General features: G+C 42.9%; 1 protein-coding gene across 1 annotated transcript in view; it reads right to left on the reverse strand.

Moving 5' to 3' along the window:
- Positions 1-9,914: 9,914 nt before the first annotated feature.
- The window catches only part of LOC142312880 (uncharacterized), a 280,429-nt gene continuing 276,866 nt past the window's right edge, over positions 9,915-13,477 (reverse strand). The window contains 1 exon segment of the mRNA XM_075351864.1: positions 9,915-10,534. Coding sequence (XP_075207979.1) covers positions 9,915-10,534 — 620 coding nt within the window.

Raw genomic sequence — 13,477 nt, forward strand, 5'->3', positions numbered from 1 at the left:
ATACAAATTTCCCTTTACATATTCTCCTTTTGTTGTGGAGTCTGGGATCACAGACCGGTTCAGGCCACCGTGATACCCCTAGAAGCGACCCCTTGGCTCGGTTCTGAGTACCCTCTAAAATTGTAGCTCCACATTGAAGGCATCAAAACTATGAATTAACACGTGGAGTGAAATACTTAACAAAAATGTATGAAACAACAGAAAATATGTCTTATATTCTGAGTCCTTCAAAGTAGCCACCTTTTGCTTGGATTACTGCTTTGCACACTCTTGGCATTCTCTTGATGATCTTCAAGAGGTAGTCACCGGAAATGGTCATCCAAATGTCTTCCAACAGATCCGTGTGACATCAGCGTGACACGTACCAGAGAATACACGGGTCTTTTAAATAAAAAGATTTTCTATATTCACCAATATCCAGCGATGTTGTCTACGGCTCTGCTGCCTCTCGCTCATTATACTCCCTGAATATTCACTGGACTGAAGAGCTGGAAGCAGGAGTAGCGCTGGGGACTTCAGTGTCGGGGTTCGCACTTCTGAGAAAGGTGAGTATTCAGCAGTGTGTGTGTGTGTGTTCAGTATATACATGCATGTGCGCAATGTGCGTGTATGTGCTTCATGTATCCATATGTGTCTGCTATGTGTGTTTACATATGTTTGTATATGTGCTCAGTGTGTGTGTGTGTGTGTGTGTGTGTGTGTATGTAGTGACGACCTGGAAGCCGAAGTATCGTGGGGACAGCATCGAGGACTCATCAGTTCCCAATGAACTCTGATGAACCTGTGAAGTCACCGTCCTGACATCCGATGTAGCGTGGGTGTCACGGGGGGTCATCAGGATGTCATTAGAGTTCATTGGGAAATCCAATGATCTCCTGGACGTCACTGCACACACACTGCTTTGTGAATATTCACCTGTCCCTGCGACGCTGTCCCTAGCGATGCAGTCCCCGGCACTAAAGTCCCCAGCGCTGCTCCAGCTTCCAGGTCCTGAGTGCGGTGAATAATCAATGAATATAATGAGCGGCGGTCAGGAGCGGGAGGCAGCAGAGCTGAAGAAGCAGCGCTGGATACAGGTGAAAATAGAACATCTTTTTATTTCATGTTTACTCCGGTACGTGTCGCACGTATGCAAACACGGATGACACACATGTGATACACGTATGACGCACGTATAACACATGTATGACCATAACCATGCGTGTAGCGAATTAGAAACAAGGCACTCTCAAATGGTGATACAAACGAAGAATTTATTCCATAAGTCTCAAAGTAACATGTGATGTTTCGGCCGGAGTTAAAAAGATTGTGACAGATCCCAATACATTGGAAAAGAGGTTGGATGAGATGCAACACAAATTTACTGAACGTGGGTATCCCCTGAATGTGTTAGAAAATGCCCGACGGACGATTCCTAATAAACATGACAATACTGGGCCTATCCCATTCGTGCACACATTCCACCCGTTTATGTATAAACTACATGAAACAATTCGTAAGCATTGACATCTTTTGAGTGAGGGTTACCCAAACATTGATGCTTTACAAAATAATTTCTTGCCATGCTTTAGGAGAGCAAGTAATCTCAAGGATCGATTAGTTAGAGCAGATGTTGGCTCATCTCGATCCATTCCGGTACAGAGATGTTTTATGTGGGAGAAACTACACAGCGTATTAAGGACAGAATTTCCAAGCATAAGTTAACCATCAGGTGTAAAGAGAACATGTTGCCCATCCCATACCATTTTAATACTATGGGACACAATATTTCACAATGAAGCCTGTCAGCAGAGGATGCAGGTCACTGCAAGGCTGGAGAAATTTGCCTGGAATTCAGAGAGATCCCTGCTGCATACAGATAATGGAGGTGAGGAAGAGGAGTGGATAGACGCTGCCAGTTCTGATAAGATGGGGATGGTGGAGAGCAGCAAGATAATACACTGGAGATGGAGAAAGCACATAGTGCAGAGGAGACTACAGAAAACCCCACTCAAAAGGACGTTTTTTAGTGGTGTCCTTTTGTAAAGAAGCTCTGACTAGCCTGACAAAACAAGGTACAGGAATACAGGCAGAGGTGGCTAGCATTAAGAAAGACCTCAAAAAGGCCGACCTGAGAACAGGAGCTGTGGAGGAAAGAGTTGGGATAACAGAGGATCATATCACAAAACTACAAAAGTCTGAAAAAACATTTGCACAGCAGATAGCTGAAATCATGGCAAAAAACGATGACTTAGAGAATCGCTCTAGAAGGAATAACATCAGGATTCTTGGCATCCCTGAGAAAGTGGAAGGAAGAAACCCCACTGAATATGTAGAAGGGGGAAAATTGGTGCTGATGCCTTATCCAAGCTCTATGCCGTGGAACGTGCACACAGAGTCCCGATGCAGCCACAGCCAGCGGGCAGGGGCCCTCGCACTATGCTAGCTAAGCTCCTTAACTACAGGGACAGGGACACTATACTGCGAAAGGCAAGAGACATGCAGGATCTTATGATTGATGGCCAGAGAATTTCCATATACCCGGACTATTCCATTTCTGTTGAAAAGCTACGTATGACTTTTACTGGAGTAAAGAGGAGTCTGCGAGAGATTGGGGTGCAATACTCAATGATGTTCCCGGCAAAGCTAAGAGTGACGGCGTTGGAGCGGGTGCACTTTTTTACAACTCCGGAGGAAGCCATGCAGTGGTTGGACGCAAACGAAAAGCGGATCCGTGTGAAGGAATGAGCTGACTGTCTGAATCTGCAGTGTATTGGAGAAGGCCGGCTGAGGCTCTACGACATCCTTAGGAGCTTACGGGGGACCCTTCTTGTTTTTTCTTTCTCCCCATTTTTTTTTTTTTTTTAAATTTTATTTTTATTTCCTCCTTCCCTTTGGGATTGAGGTAGTATGCACTGGGAATATGAAGGGTTTGATGTGAGCTTTGCAGGACATGGGGACTGCCTAATTAGGCGTGGTGGTGATACTTACAATTTGAGATTCCAGTTTAATTACTGTTTGCCATTTTACTGTTATATTAGTTGAGTGGAATATGATTATACATAGACAGGGTGGGAGTGGAGAACTGTTGGAAAAGGGACGAGTTTCAAAATGTGTGTAAGAGGGGAAGGCGAGGGAGGTGGGGAGGAATTTAGTAAGGATTATGGACCAGGTATGGAAAACCCGATGCTTCACGGGAGTACTCAAAAACAGGAGGCGGTGAGGAGCAGGAGGGGAGGGGAGCAGGGGGGAAAGGGGTAGGATAAAGGCAGCATGGGGAGGTACTACAAGATTTGATGGTTTTACTGGGTGGGATAATGGGGGATAGAATTAAGGTGTTGAGTTGGAATATTAGAGGGATATCAGATCGGTCTAGGAGAGCAGCAATAATTAAATATTTTCAAGACCAGAATTCGTCAGTAATATGTCTACTAGAAATGCATCTAACAAAGGAGACAACACATGTTTTAAATAGGAGATGGGTGCAGAAGGCCTATCATTCCACCTTTTCCAACTATGCAAGGGGTGTATCACTGCTGATTCATAACTCTGCGCAATATGAAGAGATAGATGTGTATGTGGCTAAAGAGGGACAGTGTGTGGCCGTCAAGTGTAAAATATTTGGCAGACTCATGTGTATAGCTGCAATATATATACACCTCCATATATGTGCACCAAACTAAGGGAGATAAGAGAGTTCTCTGAGAAGGGGGGAGTAATCCCTTTTACTGGTGGGGGACTTCAATAATGTGATAGACCTGTACTGGGATAGGAGTAGTAGACCTCCAGGTATTCAGGATAGCTGTATGACTTCGTTTGGCACTCTTATTGGGGAACTTGGAATGGTGGATGCCTGGCGAGTGAGGAATGGGAGGGTATCCTGCTTCTCTTGTTACCCTGCTTCACATAACACTTTGTCCCGCATTGACATGGCTCTAGCTAGTGATCTGATGGACGCAATGATAGGCGAAGTGCAATATTTGACAAGAGTGATTTCAGATCATAGCCTGATTCTAGTGTCCATGCGACGGGGACCCTGAAAGGGGGAAGGAGGGGAGAGTGGAAGCTTCATCCAGCATGGATTCATCATATTAATATGGGTAATATACAATGGATCTCGGGGAATTTTTTATCCACAACAAGGGTAGCACTGGTCCCCTGGTGGTATGGGATGCGATGAAGGCATACCTCAGGGGGCTCCTGTTCAGGGATATCTGTAAACGTAAAACACAGACGAGGCAAGATTAGAAAAATAGCCTGGAGGCCTTAGATAAGGTGGAGCTGGAAGCAATTAGGAGTAATACTGCGGACGCGAAGCAAAATCTTAGGCAGGCGCATGAACAAGTTAATAAGATGCTTTTGGAGAAGGCGGTAAGGAAGCAGGCATTCCAAAAACTGCATTTTTATGAAGAGGGAGAAAAAGTTGGTCATCTATTATCGGTCATAGCTGCAGCTCAAAGGAGTAGCTCATTTGTGCATGGTATGGACACAGTGGAGGAAACACAAGTCACTGAGGTTGAGGAGATCCTTGGGGTCTTTAAAGATTTCTATCGCACGCTATATTCTTCTAGCGGAGAGATGAGGGTGGAAGAGGTGGACTCATTTCTTGAGAGAGGTGAGCTTCCTGTGTTGTCTGTGGCGATTGATGAACTGGTCGACGCTCTGCATGGCATGAGCAATGACAAGGTACCGGGAGCAGACGGGCTACCGGTTGAAATTTATAAACAGTTAGAAGAAATCCTATTACCCAAACTATTGAAAGTCTTTTAGGTGACGGAGGGGGAAGGTGTATTGCCTGAATCTATGAGAGAAGCAATAATAGTAGTAATTCCTAAGGAGGATAAAAATCCGAGGCTTCCAGACTCATATAGGCCAATCTCGTTATTAACAGCGGACGTGAAGCTTCTGGCTAAGGTGTTGTCAAACCAGCTGACTGGAGTTATATCTAACCTAATACATATGGATCAATCAGGGTTCATGGCCAATAGATCGACAGGTGCTAATATCAGGAGATTATACCTTAATCTACAGTTGCCGCCTGACAACCCTGGCCAGAGGGTGATCGCTTCGCTAGATGCCCAGAAAGCGTTCGATAGTGTTGAGTGGGGGTATCTGTGGAAAGTGTTGCAGCATATGGGTTTTGCCCTATGGTTTGTAAAGTGGGTGCAGCTGTTGTATAATAGGCCTACTGCTAAAGTTAGAGTGAACGGTATGACCTCCGCAGGGTTCGAGTTGCATCGGGGGACGAGGCAGGGGTGCCCACTATCGCCGCTCCTATTTGCTATTGCAATAGAGCCTCTGGCTGCGGCCATTAGGAAATCGAAGGAGATCCATGGATTTAGATATGGGCATTTAGAGGAGAAAATAGCTCCTTATGCCGACGACTTATTACTTTTCTTGGGGGATCCGTCAGCCTCGTTGGATCATGCCATGCAGATAATAGAGAAATTTGGAGAAGTTTCGAGACTGACAATTAATTGGTCTAAATCGAGCCTCTTTAAAGTGGATGGGGAAGTAACCTGGACAAATGGTGATACTGGGGCTAACAAATTGAAGAATGTGGACGAATTTAAATATCTAGGTATCCAGATATCTCTGCCAGTAGAAAAATACATACAGGGGAACTTATGGCCGCTTCTTAAAAAATTGAGAGCCAAAGTGGATGCCTGGAACAAGCTACATTTGTCAGTTGGTGGAAGGGTTAATTTACTAAAGATGGTAGTAATGCCTAAACTCCTATACATACTGCACAATGCCCCTGTTTGTACAGTTAGGTCCAGAAATATTTGGACAGTGACACAATTTTCGCGAGTTGGGCTCTGCATGCCACCACATTGGATTTGAAATGAAACCTCTACAACAGAATTCAAGTGCAGATTGTAACGTTTAATTTGAAGGTTTGAACAAAAATATCTGATAGAAATTGTAGGAATTGTACACATTTCTTTACAAACACTCCACATTTTAGGAGGTCAAAAGTAATTGGACAAATAAACCAAACCCAAACAAAATATTTTTATTTTCAATATTTTGTTGCGAATCCTTTGGAGGCAATCACTGCCTTAAGTCTGGAACCCATGGACATCACCAAACGCTGGGTTTCCTCCTTCTTAATGCTTTTCCAGGCCTTTACATCCGCAGCCTTCAGGTCTTTCTTGTTTGTGGGTCTTTCCGTCTTAAGTCTGGATTTGAGCAAGTGAAATGCATGCTCAATTGGGTTAAGATCTGGTGATTGACTTGGCCATTGCAGAATGTTCCACTTTTTTGCACTCATGAACTCCTGGGTAGCTTTGGCTGTATGCTTGGGGTCATTGTCCATCTGTACTATGAAGCGCCGTCCGATCAACTTTGCGGCATTTGGCTGAATCTGGGCTGAAAGTATATCCCGGTACACTTCAGAATTCATCCGGCTACTCTTGTCTGCTGTTGTGTTTATTGATGACATAAGTGACCCAGTGCCATTGAAAGCCATGCATGCCCATGCCATCACGTTGCCTCCACCATGTTTTACAGAGGATGTGGTGTGCCTTTGATCATGTGCCGTTCCCTTTCTTCTCCAAACTTTTTTCTTCCCATCATTCTGGTACAGGTTGATCTTGGTCTCATCTGTCCATAGAATACTTTTCCAGAACTGAGCTGGCTTCATGAGGTGTTTTTCAGCAAATTTAACTCTGGCCTGTCTATTTTTGGAATTGATGAATGGTTTGCATCTAGATGTGAACCCTTTGTATTTACTTTCATGGAGTCTTCTCTTTACTGTTGACTTAGAGACAGATACACCTACTTCACTGAGAGTGTTCTGGACTTCAGTTGATGTTGTGAACGGGTTCTTCTTCACCAAAGAAAGTATGCGGCGATCATCCACCACTGTTGTCATCCGTGGACGCCCAGGCCTTTTTGAGTTCCCAAGCTCACCAGTCAATTCCTTTTTTCTCAGAATGTACCCGACTGTTGATTTTGCTACTCCAAGCATGTCTGCTATCTCTCTGATGGATTTTTTCTTTTTTTTCAGCCTCAGGATGTTCTGCTTCACCTCAATTGACAGTTCCTTAGACCGCATGTTGTCTGGTCACAGCAACAGCTTCCAAATGCAAAACCACACACCTGTAATCAACCCCAGACCTTTTAACTACTTCATTGATTACAGGTTAACGAGGGAGACGCCTTCAGAGTTAATTGCAGCCCTTAGAGTCCCTTGTCCAATTACTTTTGGTCCCTTGAAAAAGAGGAGGCTATGCATTACAGAGCTATGATTCCTAAAGCCTTTCTCCGATTTGGATGTGAAAACTCTCATATTGCAGCTGGGAGTGTGCACTTTCAGCCCATATTATATATATAATTGTATTTCTGAACATGTTTTTGTAAACAGCTAAAATAACAAAACTTGTGTCACTGTCCAAATATTTCTGGACCTAACTGTATTTCAAAGAAAAGATTTAAAGGGATAAACTCGCTGTTTAGAGACCTGGTGTGGGGTAAAAAATCAGCCAAGGGTACGATTAGAGACTTTACAAAGGCCGAAAGATGAGGTGGGTCTAGCAATCCCAAATCCGGAATTGTATTATATGGCGGTGCAATGTCAACATCTCAGGGGGTGGTCTGATCGAGAGAAAGATAGGGGCATTAAAGAAGTGCTGGAATACATAGTGGGTAGAAGTCCATTGGTAAAGGGACTAGAGAATGGTGTGGTGGGGCTCCTGGGTGGAACATCTCCTACAATGGCACTTATAAATAAGACCTGGGAGAAGCTGAAAAGGGTGAGAGGGGTGACCCGGTTAACTAAGTTTACACCTATCTGGGATAACCGTAATCTCCCGGAGATTCAGAGAATGGGGAATATTGAGGAGTGGAGACGCAAGGGTGTAATATACATGCCTCAGATATTGGATGGAGGAATTTTGAAATTGTTCCCGCAGTTACAGAGTGAGTTTCAGTTGCCGGCATCTGGCTGGCTCCACTACAGTCAATTGAAACATGCGATTGCAGCCCAAGCGGCTAAACAAAGTGTGGCCATACAGACTGACCTGGTACTGGAGTATGTGTGTAAGGGGGGAGGAAGCACTAAAGGGATAATTTCTGGCACGTATAAAGATATACTACATACCTTTCTTTTAGACTACCCACTTAAAACTAAATCTAAATGGGAGGAGGAAGTTGGGACGATAACGGAGGAGGCGTGGGAGAGTATCCTGGAGTATGTACCTAAACTCTCTATGAGCGAACCGGCCAGACTATCTCACCTATACGTGATTCACCGGGTATATAGGTCTCTCTTACTGATGTTTAAAATGGTGTTGAAAAGGAATTTGGAGTGTCCAAGGTGTCAGGGATCTAACGCAGGTATTTTTCAGATGATGTGGTCTTGTCCGAGACTGGTCTCCTTTTGGACTAAGGTTATCCACAAGATAGGAAGAACATATGGGTGTGTCCTTCCCAGGGAACCATTGATATGCCTATTGGGATATGTTGAGGAGCTTGGAGTGGAAAATACTATGAAAATTGCCATTGCTAGGCTGCTGTATGCGGCAAGAAAGCTAATTGCCAGGTCCTGGATTAAAAAAGACCCCCCGACCAGGGGAGAGTACATTAAAAGGGTGAAATGTATTCTTCAGCTGGAACAGGGAGTGTATGAAAGAAGGGGGAATGTTAAAATGTTTGAGAAGCTATGGTCTCCTTGGCTGCAATGCGAATAGTACAAGTGATGGACCAGTAAACTGATTTGGGACCGGGATAGCCGTCGGAGACCTCGGATGTGTGTTTTGTTTTATTTGTGTTACTAGTAGTTCCTCCTGCACAGCGGGATGATCGGGATGGTTGCTATACTGCAGTTGGAGGATATTCTAAGTGTGTACTAAATGGGATGTAGTACTGGGGAGGAGGGTTGCTTCCGGGGAAGGGGGTGGGAGGGGGAGGGAAAGGGGTAATAGATATGATAAACTTTATTTGGATGCCGATTTGTTATACTGTTGTATGCATTCTGTTTTAATAAAAAAGTATTTGATTTAAAAAAAACATGGACATCTGAAACCGGCCTAAGAGCTATATTCAGAGTAAAGAACAGGGAGTCCTGCAAGTGATGATCTGGCCTCCACAGAGCCCTGAACTCAGCTTTATCCAGTCTGTCTGGCATCATGAAGAGACAAAAGAAGATCTGTAGTTAGTTCGTCAAATTGTTTGGAACAACTTCCTGACAAATTCCTTGAAAAATTGTGTACAAGTATACTGAGAAAAATGGATTTGTTGTTGCTGTTTAGAAAGCAAGGCCGGTTACACCAAATATTAATTTAGATTTCTCTTTTTTCTCTCACTTTGCATTTTAATACTTGATAATAAATTACTAACATTTCTATTTTTGGGAGCATTTTTACTTTACATTTGTCAAAGCATTTTTTTTCACACCTGCCTAAAACTATATATACAGCTCTGAGACGCGCAGAAGAATAAATCGCTAATTTCAACATCAATCTTCAGCTTTGTTCAATTCCGTAGCACGGTGTTAACCCTTTTCTTTCTTCACTTATCCTAAAACTATAAATACATATGAAATATTTTATACACATGGAGAATATAAAAAAGGGTGTAAATTGGATTTTATTTGTTTTTCAATAACTGATATATTGGTAATTGCATACATTTCCTAATCATTATTCAATGCTCTAAATTATTTTCCCTCCTTTATGTAATGTGTTACTTTACTTTGACTAACAGTTTCTTGATAAATTAAACAAAATTGTTACTTCGATGTTTAAGAAAATATCATTTGTGAGTAAAACGTTCTGGACATGAAAATGGCTTACTCCATGTACAAGTTTGCAAATGTGTAACACTACTTGCTTTATTTGTAAAATGTTAATTATAGTCTGTTCATGAAAATATTATTTTTCCCATGTGTAAGTTCTCTGATGTCACCACGATTTCAAAGATCATTAAAACATTTACTGGATTTTGAAAATGTGAATTCTCTGATGTGTAACCAGGTGTGATTTCCATGCAAAGCATTTCCCACATTCTGGACAAGAAAATGGTTTCTCCCCAGTGTGAGTTCTCTGATGTATAACAAGACTTCCATTCTGTGTAAAACATTTCCCGCATACAGAACATGAATATGGTTTCTCCCCTGTGTGAATTCTTTCATGGTTAACAAGGTCTTTTTTCTGTGTAAAACATTTCCCACATTCTACGCATGAAAATGGTTTGTCCCCTGTGTGAGTTCTCTGATGTATAACAAGACTTCTATTCTGTGAAAAACATTTCCCACATATGGAACATGAATATGGCTTCTCCCCTGTGTGAATTCTTTCATGGTCAACAAGGTTTTTTTTCCGTGTAAAACATTTCCCACATTCTAGGCATGAAAATGGTTTCTCCCCTGTGTGAGTTCTCTGATGTATAACAAGACTTCCATTCTGTGTAAAACATTTCCCACATACGGAACATGAATATGGCTTCTCCCCTGTGTGAATTTTCTGATGGCTAACAAGATGTATTTTCTGTGTAAAACATTTCCCACATTCTAGACATGAAAACGGCTTCTCCCCTGTGTGAATTCTCTGATGTATAACAAGAGTACATTTCTGTGCATAAAATTTCCCACATTCGGTACATGAAAATGGTTTCTTCCCTCTGTGAGTCCTTTGATGTTCAATCTCCCTTGTGTTATTTTTTCTATGCTCAATAGTCTCTGATGAATCAAAAAACAAACATTTTTGAAAAGGATCAGTTGAAAGTTTTTTGATGTGAAGATCTGACAGTGTATCCGGGATAATGAAATTATCTTCATATGAATTTGGTGTGACCTCTTGATCATGGGCTTTAAAATTTGAAAATATCAGTTGTTCGCCTGAGCTTCTGCTACAACCATCTGTCAAGAATAAGATACATTTTCTTCAAAACCAGGTAATAACATTGTTGCAATATTATACATTTTAAGGCAATTCTATAGAAGAAATTCTATACATATTGTAATACAATTCAATTGAGTAGAATAAGATTTACAATAGTAGATGTCAAAGTAGAGACTACCAGGGATTATCATGTTAAGTTCAAAATCGAAAGAGCACAACCTGGTAACCTATCTGAAGCTTTGTCATAGGTTCAGATTTCTTTGTGCTAGGCCCCAATCTCTTCTACCATAGAAACATATGTAGTAAAGACTAATGATGAGCGAACACTAAACTGCTTGAGTTCTCATTACTCGACCTGGGTGGGTTTGACGCTCGGACAGGCTTGATTCAAGTAACAAGTATAATGGAAGTCAATGGGTAATGATAGAATACTGGGTGGGGGTTGGGCACAAAATTGCTGAACTGGATGGAAACAGCACTTAGAAGGAATGGGAGCAGCATGATGAAGACACCTGGATGCATCTCTGACTCTCCGGTCACTGATGTGAAGAAAATAATCTAAAGGAAAAAAAAAAAAAAGGATAGAGTCCCCCCATTTTTGATAATCTGCAAGGGAGTTTGTATGTTCTCCCAGTGTTTGCATGTGATTCCTTGGGGTTCTCCGGTTTCCTCCCACACTCCAAAAGACATACTTATAGGAAATTTAGATTGTGTGCCCCAGTGGGGACAGTGATGATCCTGTCTGTAAAGAGGTGTGAAATTAATGGAGCTATATAAAGTGAACAAAATAAATATATAAACCAGCCATGGTAAAGCCAACAACTGCAGGCTACAGCGTGCAGCGGTCTGATTTACCTTGGTTGGATATCAAAATAGAGGGGACCCCAAGCCTTTTTTTTTTTTTTTTAATTATTTATAAATTATTTTATAAAATGGCTTAGGGTCCCCCGTATTTTTTTTTAATATCTTTTTTACTCAAATTTTAAAATATAACAGAAAGAAAAGTAATTGCATGGTCAAAGACGTAAACAACACCTTACATGAAATTGACATGTTCATCTTTACAACAGTATACCTTGCAGACTACTATAATTACATTCCATTAATTTCAAGATGTTAAATGAGAGAAGGAAAAATAGTATGGGTAACAGAACAAGAAAAAGAAAAGACATAAGACAATATTACAAACAAGGAATGATAATGTTAACCCTTCCACAATTACACTCCTGCAATGGTATTCGCTGCAGATTCCACATGATACACGTTAAGTGACTAATGATGTCCCCAAAACACCCAATGTCCCTCCTAGGTCTTCCAGACAATACCATTGCGTATGGCGAAAAGGACTGACTATTTTCAGAATTTCCTGAGGATTATAATGAAACCCAATGAACTTTTTCCACATCGGAAAACTTTCCCTGCATATTTTTGCGATGCACCTGAACTAGTCAGGGTGTCACAGGGAACTGCACTTCTTTCTCTTATGGTGCAGAACTCACCCTCCATGTTTTCTAGGATCCTAACTCTGGTATTGTTTTCCATCAGCACTCAAATCCTAACCACACCTCACGCCACACCCTGTCAGGCACACCAGTGGGTGGTCTAGCTGGAATAGGACCACCCGCCTAGGGGTCAGGCAGACTGGTGGGATGGAGGAAGTGAGTTCGGAAGTAGCCCTCAGAGAGTGAGGAGCTGAGGGGGTTGTAGCTCCCTGAGAGACTTTTGGTTAGGTCGCAGACGGTGGTCTGGGACTGGAGGAGTCAGAGACCCGGTCACAGGGTATTGGAGAAGGGTGCCCAGACTTAGTTTGGGAGAACGGTCGGCACCAGAAAGTCCAGTAACCGGACCGGTACCAAGCACAGCGAGGTACAAGACCCTAGATCAGCGAGTGGCTTCACCCAACCTGATAATTCACCTGTGGAGATTAATCTCTTTATGAACTTTCCCCAAGAGCTCAGAGATCGAAGGCACCAACACAATGAGGGGGATAGGGCTTTCTAGTGGATGCAGCCTACAGAAATCCCAAGTGTCAGCCATCAAAAGCACAGCTCCCCTATATAAATATAGGGAGCGGGACCCCGACCGCTTCAGGCCGAGGGGTCACTCAGAAACATCTAACTACATGTGCATGGAGGCAGGCTCCAGTCCACCAGACAATACCGGCGGGGAGAGATTCCTGGACGAGCTCCCCAGAGTGGCAGCGGCACCCAGAGACTTGGTTTACTTCTGTGTCAGAGTCTACTTAATGGTTGCACCAACATACACACAGCTTGGGTGAGTACACTGCTGCCCCTGCGTTCTGCCTGCCCCACACCATCCTTACACCTATTCTCTAGAGTCCCGGGGTCTCCCCTACCCGTGGAGAGAACATTATCTGGCTGCCCTGCTCCATCTCCCCCGGGTACTCCCATCAGCAGTGGCGATACTCCTCTTACCACGAACATGGGTGGCGTCACGAACTCTCCCTTGTAAATATTCCCCCTTTTACACTTTGAAGTGGCCGCACGCCCCCGTGTCCGGAGACCCTCGAGCCACAGCAACCCCGGTTCCGAGCAGTTCGACTACTGCAGGGGCGGTGCATTTTTCTTTCCTCCTTTCCACTTCTATCAATTCTAGTCCCAATAAATATGTTTTATTTGAGATATTATTGATCC

This window comes from Anomaloglossus baeobatrachus, chromosome 5, assembly GCF_048569485.1.
Source record: "Anomaloglossus baeobatrachus isolate aAnoBae1 chromosome 5, aAnoBae1.hap1, whole genome shotgun sequence".
Taxonomy (NCBI): domain Eukaryota; kingdom Metazoa; phylum Chordata; class Amphibia; order Anura; family Aromobatidae; genus Anomaloglossus; species Anomaloglossus baeobatrachus.